Raw genomic sequence first — 20,643 nt, 5'->3', positions numbered from 1 at the left:
ACTAAATCTGAATAAAGTTTCTGCATGAATGAAATGGCGAATTCACCCCCGGTGCTTCGGTCCCCCTCCCCCCCTCCCGCCGATCCCCGGCCCCTTTTCGCGGTTAGCAAATTACTTCGGAAACCGCGGCGGAGATTCGAATATCTTCATTCTTCGTGTTCCAGTTAGTTTCGAAGTTAAAATTGTGGTAGTTGTTCATATTGCTTCGAAATTATTTGTTGTATCGCGATATTATTTAATTTAATTCGACGTATTAATACCTTACCATGATATTCTGTACATTATAAGGACGGTTTATAAATAATTAAATAATTTATTTTCGCTATTATTGGTTCGATTTAATTTAACGTATTAATGTTTGCCATAATATTTCATTTAAAGACGATTTACAAAATAATTAAATGCTTTGTTTCGCCACAATTAAAATAATTCATACATTTGTATGTGCCAATTCTGTCGCATTTGGTTTACATTTGCAAATATGCAGGAAGCACGCCGACTTTTTTAAACTCGAGAGTCTAAGAATCTTTTTAGTTCCTTAAAAAGAAGGATGTCTTTTTTTTATTTTTTTTGCTGGCGGACGTGCAATTAATTTCGTCAAGGAGAACTTTCGTATTAAGTAAGGCTACTTCGTTAATTGCACGTTGTTTCGCCAATTAAAGAACTTTTGTTAGGAACTTTCGAAAGCTCGAGCAACAGTATCGCAATATGTATCGCACGTACATTCAGGAAAATTGTCTGAAAAAATCTGAAAAGTTTCGCAAAAATATTCCTTTGACGTTGCGTTGCCTTATTAATCAATAGCTTACATTAGATTTTAATGAAAAAAAGTAGGTACTAAATTAACTGGAATTATTGCACCTAATAATTTAAAAAAAAAAAAATTAAATTAATAAAGTATATAAAAATTTTTTTCTTTAATTATAGATAAGAAAAAGAAATAAAATAATTAAAGAATAATTCGAGACTTGCAAGAAAATAATAAATTTCGAAAAAAGAAAGAAAAATTGTAGGATGTGTACAGTTTCGATATACAGGATTTATTAAATTATTACAGCTAGTTATAATACGAGAATACACGATTTTTACATATACAATATATTATGCATTATACATTATATTTATATTTATTTCATGCCATTTATTTTACACGCATACACTTTTGGACTTTCGCACTCTCACGGATTTTTCTTTCCTTTCTATCTTTATCTCTCTTTCTTTTCTTTTTTATTAATTCCTTTGTAATTTCTCTTCTTTTTTTTTTTACATACAAAACGGCTTATCCACGAGTGAACAACGAACGATCATGAACGACACACGAATTTCTTTATTAACTAACAATACGCGGTTTCAATAAATAAGTCAATCCTAGTACGAATGTACAAGTTAGTAATAATGACTTTTTCTCTCTTTCTTTTTTTTTTTCTTTTTTTTCCCTTCATTTACATTGCGCAACAATTTTCGCGAACCGCAACTTGTACATTAACTCGATTACACTTGTCTGCAACTTGCCATTTATGTTCAGTATAATTAATTAATTAATTAACCGTCCTATGTCTCATGATACAACCATTCTTGACAACGGCACATTCGCGTTCGTTATACGCTCAATCACAACGACCTCCTGGTTTGCACGGAAATACAACTTTCAATTAAATGAGAGGTAAACGGGAGAAGTATAAGTTTCCGGATGCAAAATGCATTATACCGAAGAAGCGTAATCGTTTACCTTATTCCTTTCGCAGTGATTCGTTAAACAGAGCGTCTCAAAAAATATCGCGTTAAACCATCGAAACCATAGTTTCGTAAAAATAAAAGATTCTGTTTCTCCCTCTTTCCCGTATAAATTTTATTAATTAAGATAATTAATGTAGTTTGTTATAAATTCATATATGCAGCTCATGTGCAAATTGAATAATCAAATAATTAAATCTTGCGCTTTCATGGAAATAATAAAATATAGAACCTGCATTATTGAGTTGAGGAGATTTGCGCTTTTCTGTGACACTCTGTACAGTTTTCTTGTACCGCAAGAAAAATCTTGATATTAGAATTACAAAGACGGCATCCTTTATTGACTTCATTTATCTCTCGATTTTGCGCGGTGTAATTCATTTTTTTTTTTCCTTTTTCTTTTTTTTTTTCTTGTGACTCTAGTAGTCGCAATAAAAATGATTAACCACTTTGCGATCATATATAAAAAATATGCGTGCGCCCATGGGCGAATATAAAATATACTCTCAGTATATAAGCCTGCACATATGCACACTCGTACGTATCGTTTAAAACGATAATTATCGACACTCAACATTTGCCGCAATCGCAAAAGTTTGACCCTTAATTAAATAGCTACGTTCGTTGAACATGCACGTTCCTGTTGTACGAAAATAAATTAAAAAGGTCGAGTGACCTTCTAAAGCAAACCGGACAGATAATTATTAAATTCAGGTAAAGGTCAACTAAATGAAATATATCGAAGATATATATATATATTTTTTTTTTTATAATGTTGTACAAAACAAATTGCTAACGTAATTTGGAAAAAAAAAAAAAAAGAACTTGATAATTTGTAGAATAGTAACAAATTTGCAAAGAGTGTATTTAAATTGGGAAATCTCTTTGAATTTAGATCGAAGGTTTAAATAGACTTTTTTTTTTTATTTTCGCTTATTAATACTTTTATCGAGAAGCATTTTCTTTTAGGAAACAGAGATATCGGCTTTGGTATAAGGAAATACGGTCGCACTTTCGTTTGTCGTTTAACATTAAACGCGCGAAAAATGCGTCGACCACTTGATTATTTCGTCTAGATGTAATTCGTAACTGCTAAAGTGATAAAAAATACTATTTTTTTTTCTTCTTTGCTTTCTACATGTTTGTAGATATACACAGACCGTCACACACGCATACACAACGTACACACGCATAACGCACGCACATACACACGCATACATGTACAATGCTGTTTAAAACTTTTGTGATCTTGCAACTTCCGTCACTTCAATTAATGTTGCTGTCAATTTATCTTCGTTGCTAACGTAAACCGTTTTTTTTTTTCTTTATTTTTTTATTTTATTTTAATATTTTGTTATATAATGAAAAATTAGTAGTCGGTACAAAATGTTTTATTTAAATTCTGAGAGATTTAAATTTACATGTTAAATATAATTCTTTTTGTATTTTTGGTTGTTTAAATTTGATAAGTAGATAGAAAACGAAATGTCTTATAAGAAAACTATGTCGTGCGTAATTCAATCTTGCAGCAAAAACCTTCGTCGGACTTTTAATTAGGCGATCATCTTTAAATTGCTTTTATTTATTTAAATACCAGTCGAGATTATGCGATTTTAATTTCAACTGCGGAATAAAAAGTCGGGGTTTTGAACAGTTTTGGAAAACTTACGTTGGAGTCGATATTTACGATTGAATAGTTCGCCGTCTTAGTTTAAATTGATTTGTAAAATTAGAAAAGAGAAAAGTGAAACATATAAAGATCGCAAATCTCCCTAGATTTGCCACAAGTCATCGAGCTCTACAAATTACTCATAAATACATTTATAAAAATTGACATCTGCATATTAAAATGCTATTTTCTCATTCCTTCTGCGTATTTATACGTACCTTGTCGAGTACAATTAAATTATTGCATTACAGTGTTCTAAATGGGTTTTTGCGAAGAGTTTAACTCTTCATGAAGTACTTAATTTTTCTCGATGTCCCAAATTAAACATTGTAAAACTTCTCTACCCCGAAGAGGCGCGATAAAAAACAAAATGGCTTTCTTTATTCTACGTGGCTTTACAATTAATTGCTCTTTATGCATACTCATTATAAAAATTAAATGTTAATCCTTCGAAACTAATAGAAGGAGTAAGAAAGCGTTTATGACCGTTCTGTCTGCGTAAATGAACTTTGCAATGTGCACCGGTATACGTAATTAATTTGCGCTATTAAAATAAAACAGATAATTCACAAAAGTTTGTTCTGTGCGCTGATGTGAGTTAAAGAAAGTGTACTGGCCATGTTTAAAGAACTGCGGCTTATAAATCTAAAGAATCTCATTCTCGTATGTATATCGATCCAGTATTTAACTGCGAACTTATTTTATCTGGATGATTTAAATTATAAAATAATTAATATTCTCTGAATTCACTTGTGACTTGCACATTTAAAAGAAAAAAAAAAAAAAAAGAAACAAACATTAGACAGTCAATTTTAATTGGCAAATTCTGAAAAAATATATTTTTAATTTTGTCTGATTATTATTATTAATATTATTATTAATGATTTCACGATAATTTCATATTATTGGCTAGATTCTTCTCAGATGTTCTTCTTAAAATCAGTCTTTAGATCTAGAGTGTAAATGGCGACGGTGTTAGTAAAAAATTCGTCAAATTACAAAATCCGTCGCGCCTTCCTCGCGAATCAAAATTATCATAACGAAATCAAAAACGTGCGCCACAAAAAATGGCTCAAATAGTAATTCCATTGGTTATAATTGTTCCATAAATAATATTTTGGCTAGCTTGAAAACAGAAAACTGTTAAAAATTTGCCCACGAGAAACTTCGACTTCCGGTTTTATCCATTACTTTCGATCATTGATAAAAATGACGATTGTTAAAGTAGAAGTTTCTCAATATAGCATTTCCAATTCGTGCGTTTCCTTTTCTTTTTTTTTCTTTTTTTTTTTTCTTTTTTTTTCCATGCGGAATTGCACGAAAACTGCGGGTAGCTTGAAGAATTTCTCTCTTATACAATTTCTTTCTTTCGATAGCGTTTGCTCTTATTATCTCTTCAACATTCAATAAATTTCAAAATGTGCCGGAACGGTAGAGCACCGTTGACGACACTTCGCGCTCGAGGGTAGCGGCGATGTCGCGGCAGCAAAATTGCAACGCCGTTGACGGCTAATGTTGTTTAAATTTGCTGCTGCGACATAGCTACTATTGGCATCATTGGGGAAATTGTGCAACTTCCGTCTTGCGTGCGGCATGGTGGCGTCAAAGTCACTTGATCGATACGTGTCAAGGTGTCGGTGGAGCATGGTCAAGCTTCTGTCTCGCCTTTCAGCCTCAAACGAGCGAAATCTTCGAAAATTATGTCGTCGTCGCCGTCCGCCTCCCTATAAAAATCCAAGGATTGAGAAAGAATCTTAAAAAGTAGCATTTCACAAACTGCTTTGCCGGAATTAAAATGTTGATAACGTTAATAAAATTCAATCGACATTATTAATTCTTGGGCTCGATAAATATTTCTTTTTTTTTTTTTTTTATCTGATATTCGTGATCCAGTTCTATCGAGTCACTCACGTATCTAATTGAATGAGGTTCGTATCAAGAGGGACTTCTCCGCTATCAGTTTTGTGCGTAGGACTTGGTCGAGCTGTGGACGGTACTGGTTCCTCTTCTTCCGGTTTAGGGTGCATCAGAATGAAGGGCAGTTCCGCGACTAATTCGCTGTTAACAAGAGCGCAACGATGTGAGCAAATAAAACAGTTAAATTTATAAATTAAATCCTCGACGAAGCTAAGGAGAAATTCTAAAAAGTCCTAGAATTAATCGAAATTAAAATTCGATCTGAAAGGATTTACTTGGCAGTTTCCCCTCGATTATAAAAAAAAATTTTTTTTTAATATAGTGTTATTAAATCTAGGTCGGGGCTCTTCAGCAACCGACATGTTAAATAGTTAATCAACACTTACCCTCCTAGGGCGCCGAGGCAGAGTTTGACTTTAACTTTGTACTGGACAATTATGCCGAGGTTTTCACGCTGCGACGGATCAACCACACTGCGAATATACCATGTCGTTAATACAATGTATTATTATTATTATAACGCGGTGGTTAACGCTACACGAAAGCCCATGCAAAGTTAATTACGCAACGACGACGTCATGCACCACGACGGAAAGCGACACAGAGAAAGAAAGAGAGAGAAAAAAAAAAGAATTAATTGCAATTAACGTTGTTTGTCGCAAATAAATAAAAAGCAGGCGGCAATAGTTATTATTTATGAAAACATTCATACAAAGCGGTAATCACGTACATATCTTTTAGTCGAGCTACCCATAAATTCTACTTGGCTTGGCAGCAAAACTCAACTATTTCTAGGTTCTCCATGCAACTTTACTGCATGCATTTCTATGCGGTGGCGATGCCATGTTTTTACAGGCACGAGCGGAAGGGAAAACAGGGATTTTTCGGGTTGAACTTTTGCATCCTAAATCTCCCGGATCGCGATTTCTTAATCCTTTCGGTTACCATTCCGGAATATATGTTCCAATAAAATTGGGAGGAAAAAAAGAAAAAAAAAGTTTTTATTTAAAGTTCTCGCCGTAAAAAGAAGATAACGGCGGAAGACGGAGGTATCTTCCGTCGTGAAAGCGGCGGGATACGTGTTCAAATCGCCGAACACAATTGTCTGCGACGCATACGGAATGTAACGCGTTAAATCTGCCAATGTGCGCGTGTTTTCTTGCGAAAATACAACTCGGTGACGTTGATTAAACTTAACGTTCAAAGTCGTTATTTAATTAGATTTAAATCTTGAAACTTTATTAATGTAAAATATGCCAAAAGGATCGGACTGAAAGCGTTTTAGAACTCGTGGATATTAGCGATGTTATTCGTAGAATTTTTTTTTTTTTTTTTTATTCCTTAGATATGACGCCGTTGATCTCGAAAGCTTTTTTTTGTACGAAGTGGATCGAAGTCTGAGAAATTCAGGATGCCGAAGGAGGGAACGGTTTACCAGGGGGAGTTTGAGTGCGAATTTCGCAAAAACAGAATTACACGTCGTTCGACAATGATTGAGCCAGTCGCTCGCCATCTCGATCAATCGATCGTTGAGAAAAGCTTCGCTGCAGGCAGCCAACATGTATTTTCCGGCCGCTGTGTGGAAAGCGTTGCGCACGAAAATGAGAAATTCCCAAAGGCGTAATCGGCGGCGCGTTGCGTGCGTGAATAACACGTTGTGTGTAACAAACGCTGTCCGCATTCTCGCATTTAGCGCTCGTTTGGCAAAATTCCCAACCCATGTTGAATTATCAGTGTTTCTTAAACAGCTCAAATAATGTCCGGTCATATTTAGCCAAAATCGTAATTAATTAAAGCATTTAAAGAAAAAAAAAAGATTTTAAAACAATAAATTCTAAAATTGAATAAAAAAGAAATTCTAATATTACACGGTCTGTTTGAATTTTTTATAGAAATCTTTTGTCTATTTATTAAATCTACATCTTGACGTATCAAAATTCGTTTACAGTTAAAGTTTTCGTAATAAAAAGAACGTTTTCTTTTTTTTATATAAAAATCTAGTTCTACATCTTTGTTAATTTTCTTTCCTTTTTCTTTTTTTTATTTAAAAATATTCCACGCGTGATTAAATATTCAAGATTCGTAGCTTTTCGCCGTGCAACCGCTACGCATCTGTCAACCTGTCGAAAGTTTAGGAAACACTGTCAGGCTTCAGAGTCAAACTTTCGCAATTTGTGAGGGATAATTTTCGGATACGTTATCCCCGGCGGCGCTAAATGCGCGACTGAAACGCGGCGCAGCGTATGAATATCTAGACGTGTGTTGGCGTGTGTCTCGCAGGTTTAATTTCAGGCGTCCTTACAGGGTGCTGGACGCCAAATTGGTGTCCTCGTGTTTGAGTTGGCCGTCGAGGGCGAGCCCCCATTTATCTTTGTTGTTGGCCAGAAGGGGTGTCAAGGTGAACACCTTGCTCAGCGTGAAACCCGGGCCCACCGGGCAGCCCTCCCTGACATTTGAACACACAACCAGCATGAGTGTCAACGTGCCACTACGTGCGAACTGAGATTTCGCATCGCATTTCAATTTGCGAAACGTCGTGAATTTTGCTAACTATTTTTAACATTCGTAACATTTAACACCAGCTTGTGCGTACGGAGAAAAAGAAAAATAAGAAAAAAAAAAAAATTTATTAAAATACGCACGCTTTCCAAATAAATATGTATATCTCCCTTTTTGATAAGTAAAAATTTTTAATCGAGGTATGAATCGATATCTTGTTAATCAAGATATTGATCCATCGTGATTATCATTTTTTACGCATTGCGTTGATTCGGTGGATAATTATTACGTTATTGCAATATTTCTTCACAGCCGAGAGAAGTCTCGTAGACTTTTAGTTTCGCGCTAGGAAGTTTTTATTAATTAATTAAATTAAAATATATGATTGTAATAAGATATATGTCAGCTTTGTGCCTCACGTTGCGGTACAGACTACTATTGCGAAAAAACGAGAACAGGACGAGGGCTAAACAATATTACATAATTGTATAATACTTGAGTGCCTAACGAAGGGTTTATGTGAGACATTTACAGTTGTATAATATTAATGCAGAAATAATTAGGGATTTGTAAAGTATATTTTTAAAAAGAGGGAGGAAAAAATTAATTTAGAAATGTAGGAAGGAGAGAGAAAGAGAAGAAAGATAGAATGTGTTCAGAAGTGAGACATAAAGAGAGCGAAGGGAGAGAGGGAATTTTTGCAGAGATAATGAGACCACCACCGATCGAGATCCATACGTGATTACAGGCCATCGCGTTAAAAATCCCCAGCACAAAATCACCAAGAAAATACTGCCATTCCACGTTTCACTTTTTTTTTTTTTTTTTTACGTTAATAAAAAAGAAGGACGAATAAGGAGGCTGGTAACGTTTGATTTTTAATAATTTCTTATCAATTTGTGTATATTAAAGTCATAAATGTGAAATAATTAATATTTCATGTAGAAAATTTAATCAAATTTAATTTATGTATTATTTAACAAATTTAATCACAATTTGCTACCAATATTAATTTCACTTTTTAATTATTTTACACGTTGAAAGACTAAACTTTTTTTTTTTATATGTAATTAAGATCAGATTACCGAAATTAGTTCGATCCAATTTGAACATCGTTAAAATGAGATGGGCATTCGATAAAGTTTGTTCTTCGAGATAACGCTGTAAAACCGTACTAAAAAAATAATTTGATAGCACAGTTTGTTACTTCGCTTCGTCTTCGCGGCGAACTCCTATAAAATCCAGAGCTATAAAGCTCGTCGTAAGACACCGTAGCGATTATGGTCAGCGAGGCCATTTGGCTACCAGCGTCCATCATCTCTTCTTCTTTTTTTTTTTTTTTGTTTTTCCTTCCTTTCTTTAGTACTCGGCAGAAAAGGTGAGAGTAATGAGGGAAATAGCGAGCTCTTGATCTCGCACTCACATTGTACTAGACGCGAGATTGGTGTCCTCGTGTTTAAGCTGACCGTCTAAGGCAAGACCCCGCTTGTCTTTGTTCTCGGCAAGCGTCGGCCTTAGAAAAAAGACCTTACTCTGGGTGAATCCTGGCGCTACCCCTATACTGCCAGTGCAATAATTTTATTTTCCTGCTCGTCACAGTTCTGCTTATCGCGAGTTATCGCCCCCTCCTTTCCCCCTTTTCCCCCCTGTGTTCTACACCGCTAAAGAAAAAAAAAACTTTGACGCAGTCCAGGCCGGTCACCAACCGTCAGAGAATCGCTGAGTCTCGAAATCTTATTACGTTTATGTATTTATGTACATATATCCATTGCAAACAGTTTTAAATGAACAGCTTCCTAAATTAAAAAATTGTTAACTCCGCTCTGAGATTATTTTTACGCAATCGTAACTAAAAAGCGGGGTATTTTTTTTTAGAATATAATAAACAAGCTAAAAGAAATGTGCACGTCGTGTTAAATTGTTTTCGTCTTTTTTTTTTTCCTTGGGAAACTTAACTGAGCGAAAGTTTCATTTAAAATTCAGTGAAAATTATAAAAAGTTATAAAGACATTTTAGAAGATATTTCTTTGTGGGAGAGTTTATGCCTTTTCTTTAGCGTTAAAACGGCTTTTTGAATCACATAATCGTCGTTCATTGTACCACGTTTTTCCCCCAGTATTTTTATCTCTTGATAACGAATGGCTGGTAATTAGAAAATACTCACTCGCTCTCGGCCTCGGCGACAGTGCACTTGTATTGCGCCGTGGAGAACAGGCAGATGTCCGCGAACTGTCTCACCGACACTTTTATCTTTTTCACAGTCCGGTTGCTATTATTCGCTATATGCACGTTCACAGCTATGTTTTCACCGTGGTGGTAGAGCTCCTTATCAAGGGAAGCTTCCAAATGCAGCTTGTTCGGAGACATCATGAACTCTTTGCTGACCTCGACTGAGGGCTGCTCGCCTTGCTTCGACGGCGCATACATAATTTTCCTGATCGCCAGCCTCACGCAGCTCCTAAAAATCGAATTAACATTCAATTACGATAATTAAACAGATCAAACTGTCTTAACAATCAAATATACATCAAAATATTTCTACATACAAAATAAAATAAAATAAAATATTTAAAAAAAAACAGGCACGTTTTTCACAGAAATTAATTAAATAAAAAAAAATAAAAAAAAAACAACTTTGCTTCAGAGTTCTTTAATTAAGGTCCGTACCGTTTGTGTGGCTTGTCATCTTGCGCTTCGCCTACAAACGCTTTCAGTTCGTAGTCGACACCGCAGGGTTTGCCGGTGTCATATGGCGCCGGTTGCAGGGTGACCGAGGCGGGGCAGTGTGGTGGTAACTCAAAGTAAAAGGGGTACGCGTTGCTGCCCAACTTTTTGATCAGCCTCTCTTGCAATCGGGTCAGTTCCCTGGGCGGCTGGGAGCCTTGGACAACCGGGTAGATCTGCTCCGCCGCCAGGTAGAGGTCCTTGCGAAAGGTCAGCCCGAGAACGTCCAGGTCTTCCCTGCCGTACTTGAACGCCGCGAGAACGTGACCGAACACTTTTCGGTCCTTCACGTAGTCGGGATCGATCAGGACAACCCCGTCTAAAATTATCGACGTATATTTTTTTATTGACGTGAAATTCCTTCCGAAACGCTTATTCAAAAGTATATTGAAAATATAAATGATATATCTATTTATATATTAAGAAATGGTTATTCTCGTATGAAAGCGCGTGGGTGAGTTATGATAGACACTTGCCAATAGGATCAACATGCGTGATGTGATCGACGAAATCTCTCTTGCCAAGGTAAACTGTGATCTTGCCATTGAGACTGGACTTTTTGAAAACTCGAGTGGCTTGACGTTTGTTAACACTGTCGATAGTGTCCATCGTGGTGATCTCGGGGCCCACGCTGGCCCCTAATTCATTTGAGTCTTCAGTGTCCGAGAAGTCAGATTCCGAGCTCTCCCACTGTGGAAAAAAGAAAAGTTTATTTGTTAAAGAGTTTCCTCGACGAGGAAACAATATGTATATTAATAATCATAAATATGCACTTCAATATCGTATAATTAAAATATTGTAAAATAGTTTTCTTTTTAGTAGATTTTTTTTTGGGAGGGTTATTAATTTTAAATTCACCTCTATCATATTCTTCCCTAATTCTTTCATTAATTAGTGTACTTCAGTTTAATTAGAATAATTATAAAAGTGTCGTTGGACATTTAAAAAAATGGTTACGTTCAAAATTTAACTTTTTATCACCGAATTATGTCTTGATAATGTAAATAACTTGTAATATTATTTATTTAACCGCGTTATATTATTTTTTGTTCTAGCACAGAATTAAAAAAATATTCCTCGTCGTTTTTATTTCAAATTTCACATTTATTGCGCACTAAACTGGATTCTGTAAAACTGCAACAGTGGTTTTTTTCCGATAAATCGACACATGTGTATCTTCGGTTGCGTTTCACAGAATCACAACTTTTATATGCACAAATTTGCAATTTCTTTTTATTTTCCCGGCTTCAGGTGAGCCGCGGTGAGCGAAAAATTAAAATTACGTCGAGATGCAATCGCGGCGAAAGACGACGGACCTCTTCGGGGCAATGCCGAGCATGCACTGAATCGCTCGCGGCAAATAGATGTCAATTTCAATCGGCGCTCGTATAATACTTAATACGATAATGCTCGTACAATAATTTGTACTCGCGGGATTTACACACTGCGTGCTACTATCGGTTTCAGATACACGAGCGATTCAATGTAACGCGAGATGGATTTATACCGAGCACTGTTCAAATAAAAAAAATTAAAAAAAAAATTGCGAGGGAAAGAGAGAAGGGTAAATATTCCAGAAATAGTTTCTGTAAAATGTCGAAAATTTCAATTGGATTTTACGTTATTAAGTGTGCGAACAAACGTCCATTTTTTTAGCTGTCGAGAATATTAAAGTATTCAACGAAATTCGGTTTTGAATAAAGTTTACTCTCAGCTAATCAGAAAGTATGCTTTTATTACTAACTCTCTCTCTCTCTCTCTTTCTCTCTTTCTTTCTCACACACACACAAAACTCGTCATGTTTCAACAGTTTTCCCATTAAATTACTAATCAAATTTTCTTTGAAGGAAAATCGATGCTAAAATCATTAAAGCGGAGAAAGGTGAATTTCCTGAAAGAAATTTACTTCTATTCCATTTTGCCGGACGCCTGAAAATATTCGTTATTAAATCCGTCATTTATTAGAGGTATATGCCTGTGGTACATTTTAATTAATTTAATTCCCTTCTACATTAATTTAAAATATTAACTAACTTCCATCACTACTTTTTGAAAATACTTCGCCGAGCATTTACTCATGTATTTCTCAGGCAAACATTTTTTCTTTTCCCCAACATATATTAAGTACACCATATATAAAGCGAGAATATAAAATCCCGCTGCATATCTTACGTCGATGAAACGGGTCAGCGGAGAGAAATAGGGAACTTGCGTTCGCATTTGACGTCACTATGCCAAATGTTATCACAGAGCACCGAAATATATGTTTCTTTATTAATCCGCGTGCCGTAATCAGCCAGCTGCGTATCGCGCAGATAAAATAAAGATTAGAGGCCTAAAGCGAATTTTATTAGCATCGGTTGTTTTACACGAAAATACGAAATATTAATTAAAACTATGCTAAATTTTTATCAAATAAATATTTGGAATTATTTAGCACTGTAAATATATTTAACGCGGAAAGGACTCGCCTGTCCTTTCGTTCGCCTACGCAATGCCAGGCTGGATGTCCTTTTATTAGAATCTTCATTCGTTAATTATTTGTAAGTTCCCAGTTAAATAATTCTTCAAAAGGTTCGCGACAAATTTTGCATGCTGGGTCAACGGACGGAAGCTAGTCTTACGATTCATTTGACGTCACTCGCGTGTTATCTGACGCGGTATAAATGCCTGAGCAGGCATCCTCGTGGTCGTTATCGCGATTCCCCATAAATCAAGTCGTCGCGAAAAAAAAAAAAAAAAAAAAAGAAAAAAGAACCGCCAATTACGCCCAGAAACGCAAACCAATCGGCGGATTTCGTTTATTTCAGCAAAACTACTGTTTATTCCACAACATTGCGAGATGGCGAAATATAAGATTTATTAATTAAAATGATTTGTTAATGTTTACGCAAATACACACGTATTTGTGTAATACACAAATATTTATCCGAACGTTTCAATTTATTTTACTAAGTGATTGGAAAATAAATCAAATTTAACGGACAAAGTTATTTTAATTCCGTCTATTTTAATCGCGCTCAATTTTCTTTGTGTGCGATTCCGCCTCGAGAAGAAGTAGATCGGAAGGATCAAACGAACCTGGGATTTATTCATTAGGAGTGTATCGCGCGACGCATTACACATCAAACGTAATCGACGGTCCTCGTCCTCTTTTTCTTATTTTTTTTTTTCTTTTCCCCGGCGGGATTCTCGTGTCGAGGAGCGTTGGCCAGTTTCCGGATGCGATCCAATTATTCCTTCGGTCCGCGGATAATCCGCGTTATTGTTTTAACCGGCTTTTTCCTTTACCCGATTTCGAGGCGCGATTGCGCTTTTCACGGCGCGAACGAGGCCGGCGATGCGAGGTGATGGCGTCGCATTTTAAGTCGTCCGCAGTTTAGCGCACTTATACCTGTTACAGTGATTCTATAACCGGCACGAAACTACCGGGAATCACACTACTCAATCGCCGTTGACGTCATTTATTCTGTATACACAGGGTGCTCGGCGATTCGACGCGTAGCTTTTCTAAATCCGAACTGGAAGCTAGATTATTTAGAACCTATCGTCGCGTCGTTTTCCATTATTCAGGACGCGCCTGAGATACTCGGGCAGCAATAGGGCCTCTTACTGACAATAGGGAAGCGATTTGTCGTGAATTACGGCCTGGACTTTTCGCGCTTGTCTTCTTTTCAATTTGGCAAAACGGAGAGTCGAGTAATTGAGCCCGCGGGCCTTCGGAATGCAGTTTGCCGAGGTACTACCGCACGGAAGAGTATATGTATACGATCGAATCGATAATCGAATAAAGACGATAGGCATTTGTAAGAAATGCGCGAGCTGTGAGGAATTTATCGCGAAAAATATTGCCTCGGCCCGAGGTCCTTGAAACCTTCCGACTATTTGGGACGGACCGATTTAATCACCGAGCTATGCCGGGCGATATTTGAAGTCTTTTAATTCTGATGTAGTCAATATTTAATTTAATTTATACATATATCGATGTCCTTAAAGAAAGTTTAATCAGTCGCTATTTTTTTTTGTCTTTTTTTTACATTTATTTATTTACGCTTGATTATTAATCCTAGATTATATTCAGAATTAAAAAAATCAAAGAGCTACTTAAACATTGAGAAGAAGAGTGGGAATTTAATTGACCGTTCGCGGAGATAAAATCAGTCTCAACTTCGCTAAAATTAGTTAAGAGAGAAATTGCCTTCTGATTTTCGGGCATCTTACGCGTGGCTTGTAAATGTCAGGCAGCCGAACTCGCTTTTCGCATTTTAAAATGCTCGGCAGATTGATCCCTCCGGAAATAACTTATTTACGCAAGGCAGAAATCAACGGGAGAAGTGGACAGAAAAATATGTAGAGTACGCAATATTCACGATATACAATATGAATATTGTTTATCAGGCGACGAATAAATTCAATTTATTTAGAATTTAATTGCGATCCAATTGTTTATCTTCTGCTTCGCGATTCGATTTTAATTTTAATTCAAATGCATGTGAAATTTCCAAGTCGCGTATTTTTCTTTTGACGTTTCAAGCACAGCTGTTATCACGGCGACGAAAATGTTTACGAAACAATAATCTTTTCGCGAGATTTAATTTTTTTTCTCTTGCTTAATTTTCTCACTATTTCGAATTTGAGGGAATTTAAAGGGAAAAAGTTTGAAGGGCTGATGAAGAAAATATTTTCCATAACTAACTTAATATTAACGTACTGTTTTGATCGATATTTCTTCCCGGGTTTCTCCGGGGCCGGTATGGGAAATTCTGTAGCCGACGGGAAATTCTGCAGGAAATTTTAGCACACGTGAGGGCTGATAAACGAGCCGCTATATTGCACAATTTATTAGCTATTATCGGGCATATTGCGTGCGGGCCATGTTGCAAGCTTCTGCGTCGTGCGAGCTTTCGATGGGATGGCACACGATAAATGATAAAGCTACATCGTGGCGGAATACGCATATCTTGTTATTTTGCAATTTGTTACCTCGGCGATACAGCGCAATAAAATATCAAGAAAGGGAGAAGGGGAGGAGGGAGAGAATTCTAGAAAATGTATTTATAAATAAAGATAGTTTATCGGACCTACGGATCGCCGATCGTGTTACGAATTCGTAAATGGCGAGAGCGAATTCAATCGCTGCTTATGTCTGGCCATGTGCATAAATGTGTAATTGGTAACTATCAAATGTCGTGTCAAGGCTGGCAGGTAAGGATGGCGGTACTGTTACTCGTAATCATTTTGCAATAACAGTCCTCGGCAGTAAGTTGTGTTTAGAACAGCGTTTATTGATCGCGTTAACTTTTTATAATATTTGTTGAACTCTTTTTCCCGACCGTTCAACGTATATTTAAATAAAACTCGGCAATTAAACACAATATTCGATAGACATCCAAGAGCTCGCCGAGGTGTGTGTGTGTGTATTCTCGGGGTTTTCCTTAAAATTGTTAATAAATACATTTAAAAAAAAAATAAAATCGACATTTTGCAAAATGATTAAACGATCAAGCGGAAATTTTGACGCCAAAGGGACATCTCAAGTTTCAAGGGTGATTCGACGCGCGCCTGGTGGCGCAAAATTTTTTTTTTTTACTGTTGCCTTAAAAGGCCAACCACATCGACAGGCACGAGTTAACAAAGTTAGCGCATAATTCCGCGTGATTAAACTATCCCAGATTAAGTTAAAGCTCTCGCGACTTCGTAGAATACGAATATCGATCCAAGAGAGTCACCGCATGAACTTCGACCGCTCCCCTTCCCCTTCTGTAGCCTTCAGTTAGAATTTTTAACGATAGAAAAAAAGAAAAAAGAAAAGAAAAAAAGAAAAATCCGCGACGAAGGTAAATTGTATCTCGCGGAATATGTTAATGAATAAATGTAACGGTAAGACTGCGAAATTATTAATTTATTATTTATTAGATGCACGCGTGAGAGATATTTTAACAAAATAGTTATCTGCGACTTTAAAAATGTACACGTATACTGTAACTGGCACACATACGTGGATATTAATTTTAGAAATAATTTCCGTAAATTAAATAAACAATTCACTATCGATTCGCTATTTTAAATGCAAACCGGCGCTACTTTCGCCGACACCTTTTAATTTTTTTAAATATTTTTACGGCAAGCAAGATATAAATAGTCCGGCGTATCCGCGGTATTTTTAATAAATGCGCGCTTGGAAATGCAATCGCGCGATTGAATTCAAATTACGCGAAGAAACGACGGATACAAGTGACTAATTTATGGAACGACAAACTGTTGCATCTCTCATTCATGGCGTATAATAAACGCATTTATTGAGCGGAATAAAATCGATAGGTGGTTAGGCGGACGCGCGCCTTGTTTACGTATGTGGAAATCGCATTAAATGCCTCATTTAATCCTTGTATCTTTGGCAATCGATCATCGATAGCGCCAAGGCCGCGCCAAGGCGGTGCAACTCGCGATAATGAGCGGCGAAATAAAAAGCCGCGAATTCATATTTATATTTGGTCCCTGTGCGCAAGATGCGTTCGTCACCGCCGCAAATATGCGGCCGATCGTCGCATCCTCTCTCTTTTGATTGACAATAAGGTGCCTGGAAGAAGCAGGCACGCGATACGTATGACGATTGCGTATACAAATGCAGAAATGCAGGTCCGATTAATTAGAAAGGTGTACAAACTAGAAAGAAAAAAAAAGAGAGAGAAACAAATAATGAATTGTGCCGTAACGATAACTAATATAAATTTTAAAAAAATATAAAAAAATAGATTTAATTAACTAGAAAGAGACAAAGTTCCTCTTCATAATTTCGCAACTTCGTTCATCGCAACATAATCATCCAAAGTTTTATGTAATAGTTTATGTAATAATCGCCTCGTGATAACGATCCGCGACGTAACCTTCATAACTGCTTTTTTTTTCTTTCTCTCTCATTTTTTTTCTTTTTCTTTTCTTCGCAAAATAATTTTTACGTAGCCTCTAAAGTTCTCGGATCTAACTCAGCGACGCGTGTTCAATTTAACGACGCATTAATGACGTTCGACGTTCCATCAGTCATTTATCCAGCAAGCTATTTACCTTCCTATCGAAATAAAAGGAAATTAAAGACCAGAGGGGAAAAACATCGCGGGAGAAAATGAAAAGCTAGATGTTACCATTCTCCGAAGTGCATTTATCGTGTCTTTTCCCCTTTTTTTTTTTCTTTTTTTTTTACTTCTTCCCTCTTTCGCGTTTCCCCGAAAGAGAGAGGAACGAGAGCTTATCGCGCTGGTATTTGTCAATGTCAGCCCGGATCTTTTTACGGTCGTCCGACGACGGCGGCGGCGAACGGAGTCGCGTGGTTATCGCCGATTCCGGGCGGCCGTGCGTCGGCGGCCGCGTCTTCCATCGACGTGCAATTAACGTCGCGTGGAAAAGCGACGGTGAAAAGCGGGAATATTGATTGGCGCGATAGACGGGGCCGAACCCCGTCGGCGTTCGATTTTCGATATATCGGGTCAGAAACCACACAATTGTGGATGCAACATCGATGATGTCTCCGCCCGATAACGGGGTAAACGTACATCCGCCGCCGTCGGTTTCCCTCCCGCCTCACCCTCTCGTCCCCCCTTCGTTATCGTTCCCCCCTTCGGAGGAAAAGAAAATTTACTCGCACCGATAATCGCGATCGCGTTACTCGCGTCGACGGCTGTTACGTAAACGGAGCATTTTCGGCCGAAAAGCGCAGATGTAAATGCGTTTACAATGTTTTGGAGGGAATTACGATGGCACGCGGTGATAATAAAATTCGTAATGATAGCGATAACGTCGAATTAGCGTTACGTCAGCGTAGTATCGTAATTTATGATGCTGTAATAAAGGAGCGTCGTTCAAAATCCTCTGAGAGGCCGGCAAACAAGTCGATATCGCTAATGAATAAGGCGGAATGAATAGCGAACAGTACCGCGAAAAGTGGAAATAAAATAATTAAACCGAGAGAGGCGAAAATCGGGCAAGTGCAAAGGTTTGTGAGAAATAACGTGAAATCGCGCTACAAAATTTCTTGCAATTAAAAGCCGACGGTGTATTTTAATTAATTATTATTTAATGCGGGCCATTATATAAATAGAATGTAAGTGTGCGGCGGTAGGATAATTAATGTTACGTAATTAAACGCAAAAGTAGAAGTGGAAAGCAGGCGAGGTCTTCGGCGGATGGATCACAATAATTAATGATGTAAGCAATCTTCGGGATCCGCCGTGATGACAGACGGAATTACTTTCCTGACATTTCCCCGCACAATTGCGCCTTTGCCTCGTGCGTTTTTAAATCGGCAAACAAGTAAAGTGCGTTGTAAAACTCGCGGCGGCTTCGGCTTTTCAGTGAATTCCTTCGCGGCCGCGCACTTTTTATTTATCGACGAGATCTCATTACTCACGTATTTAAAAAGTTCTAAGTAGTTTTGGATAAATTCACGGGGGCCTTATTGCTTTTTAATATGTTCGCATTAATTAAATACAATGCTCAGATCGTCGTCACAAAAAGGAATTTCTCAAGCGCGTTTTAATATAGTTTTTATGATGAAGATTCATTCAAACAGGTTGTTTTCAAAGTCACTTAAAAAAAAAAAAAAAGAAGAAGAAAAAAGAAAGAAAGAAACAAAACGTAGTATATAAATGAAAATTAATTAGTCTACTTGGATTTTAAATTTTAATCTTACGTGTATCGAATCTTAGAAAATATTTTACACTTTGCAAAGTTGCAAACTGGTAAAAAAGATTTCTTGCAAGAAGGATCGGATCGTTCTCACTTTCGACGGTGGCTTTTTAAGAACTAGTCCGAGACATTTTTAGGCTTACGAAAGTGAAATCAGACCATTCGGCACTTTCCCACTTAAATCCGTATTCTTTTTCCGATACGTACGGTAGCGAATAGACAGCGATCAAAAAGATCGCGGTCCCAGGGTTAAGAAATTCTGTTTACGGGCGACTACGTACACGCTCAATGCGCAAGTGACTTCGGTTTTTCGGAGCGCCTGGAATGCCCGGAATTCCGCCTGGCTGGCGTTCCGTTGAGGTGACTCGCAAGAGGAGCCGAGGACGAGCCGACTCCGGTTACCTTTCCGACGTACGAGAACGAAGTTCGGGAGCCGTGTTTCCTTCCTCGACGAGTGTCCCGACCGTCGTGCTTCAGCCTCGGAACGGACCCGAGGCTACCGCGGGTCGCCGCTGGTCACGGCCGAAAACGAGCCGCTCGCGTATTCCGCGAGGGCCAGAAAATTGCACGCGATCGCGAGACAATGAATAACAACGGCCACTGGGGCACGAGGAGGGAGGCGGCGAGCGCCCCGGGGAAGAGGGACGGGAGGAAGAGGTGTTCCGGTCACCGGGGACCCGCGCGTCCGTCCTAGTCGACCTTACCTTAAGGTCTCGGCGTGATGCTCCGCGTCGCGAGCCCACACCCTCTCTTCAGGTGCTCCACCGGAGCTGTCACTGTCGCCGCGGCGCGACGCGTCGCGACGGCGCGACGCTCCCACGCGACCACCCCGGCGACTCACCCCCGGCACTGTGCGGCACGACGGTGGTCACCACCGTCGCGTGTTCGGTCCTGATCGCCGATAGCCTCGCGCACAAAGAGGACGACTGCTGGCCCGCCCGACTGCTCATCGGCCGCAAACGCGCATCGCGACCCACCGTGATTACTAAACCGGAGCTGCGAGCACGTCGCACCGCCCGAGGGAACCAGTGCGAAGTCCGCTCCGGCTCAGAGGAAAGTCCCTATTTCCTTCCAACAGGCTTAGACCGGTCTGCTTCGTAGACTCCAACTTGCACGGGGTTTCGAATTGAGAAAAGAAACGAAAGAATCCGCGAGTAGATGTAAAAAGCGAGGGTAAAAGTAATTAGGAACGAGATCAGACGCTTATCGCCACAATTCTTTTGGGTTTTATCTTAGCTTTTAGTTATATCTTAGATAAATGATTGCAGATGCACAAAATGATAAAGAGAAAAGTCTCTAGCGGCAGGTATAGTTTGTTCTATTTTTATTTCCTATTAAAAAATTTAAATAAATAAGTAAATAAAAAAACAGGGAAAGATACGCTTGGAAGAAAAATTTGGAGGATAATTTTGAAAAAT

General features: G+C 38.0%; 1 protein-coding gene across 5 annotated transcripts; it reads right to left on the bottom strand.

Annotated features, from left to right (window-relative positions):
- Nucleotides 1-1,019: 1,019 nt before the first annotated feature.
- Nucleotides 1,020-20,182, bottom strand: Krz (beta-arrestin protein kurtz). Of its 5 annotated transcripts, none has more exons than XM_070664852.1 (8): nt 19,930-20,182; nt 11,020-11,233; nt 10,487-10,862; nt 9,984-10,277; nt 7,623-7,766; nt 5,707-5,793; nt 5,315-5,461; nt 1,020-5,127 (listed from the first exon to the last, which is right to left on the bottom strand). In XM_070664852.1, the coding sequence occupies exons 2-8, from the start codon at nt 11,150-11,152 to the stop codon at nt 5,052-5,054; spliced, it is 1,257 nt and encodes a 418-aa protein (XP_070520953.1). In that variant the 5' UTR covers nt 11,153-11,233; nt 19,930-20,182; the 3' UTR covers nt 1,020-5,051. The 5 variants fall into 5 exon arrangements, with proteins under 5 accessions (XP_070520953.1, XP_070520954.1, XP_070520952.1 ...); XM_070664853.1 differs by lacking the exon at nt 19,930-20,182 and adding an exon at nt 19,507-19,747; XM_070664851.1 differs by lacking the exons at nt 7,623-7,766; nt 19,930-20,182 and adding exons at nt 9,243-9,380; nt 11,402-11,819.
- Between the last annotated feature and the right edge of the window lie 461 nt (nt 20,183-20,643).

Source organism: Cardiocondyla obscurior, linkage group LG12 (genome assembly GCF_019399895.1).
Source record: "Cardiocondyla obscurior isolate alpha-2009 linkage group LG12, Cobs3.1, whole genome shotgun sequence".
NCBI lineage: Eukaryota > Metazoa > Arthropoda > Insecta > Hymenoptera > Formicidae > Cardiocondyla > Cardiocondyla obscurior.
The sequence above is the reverse complement of the archived record's forward strand: the minus strand, read 5'-3'. Positions and strand labels throughout refer to the sequence as shown.

Excerpts from the sequence above, each read along its gene's own strand:
- Krz (XM_070664849.1), bottom strand. The coding sequence starts at position 11,431 with ATGAAAGAATTAGGGAAGAATATGATAGAG. Across the intron at positions 11,234-11,401 it reads TAGGGAAGAATATGATAGAG|TGGGAGAGCTCGGAATCTGA; the intron begins GTGAATTTAAAA and ends TTTTTTCCACAG. Across the intron at positions 10,863-11,019 it reads CACGCATGTTGATCCTATTG|ACGGGGTTGTCCTGATCGAT; the intron begins GCAAGTGTCTAT and ends CGATAATTTTAG.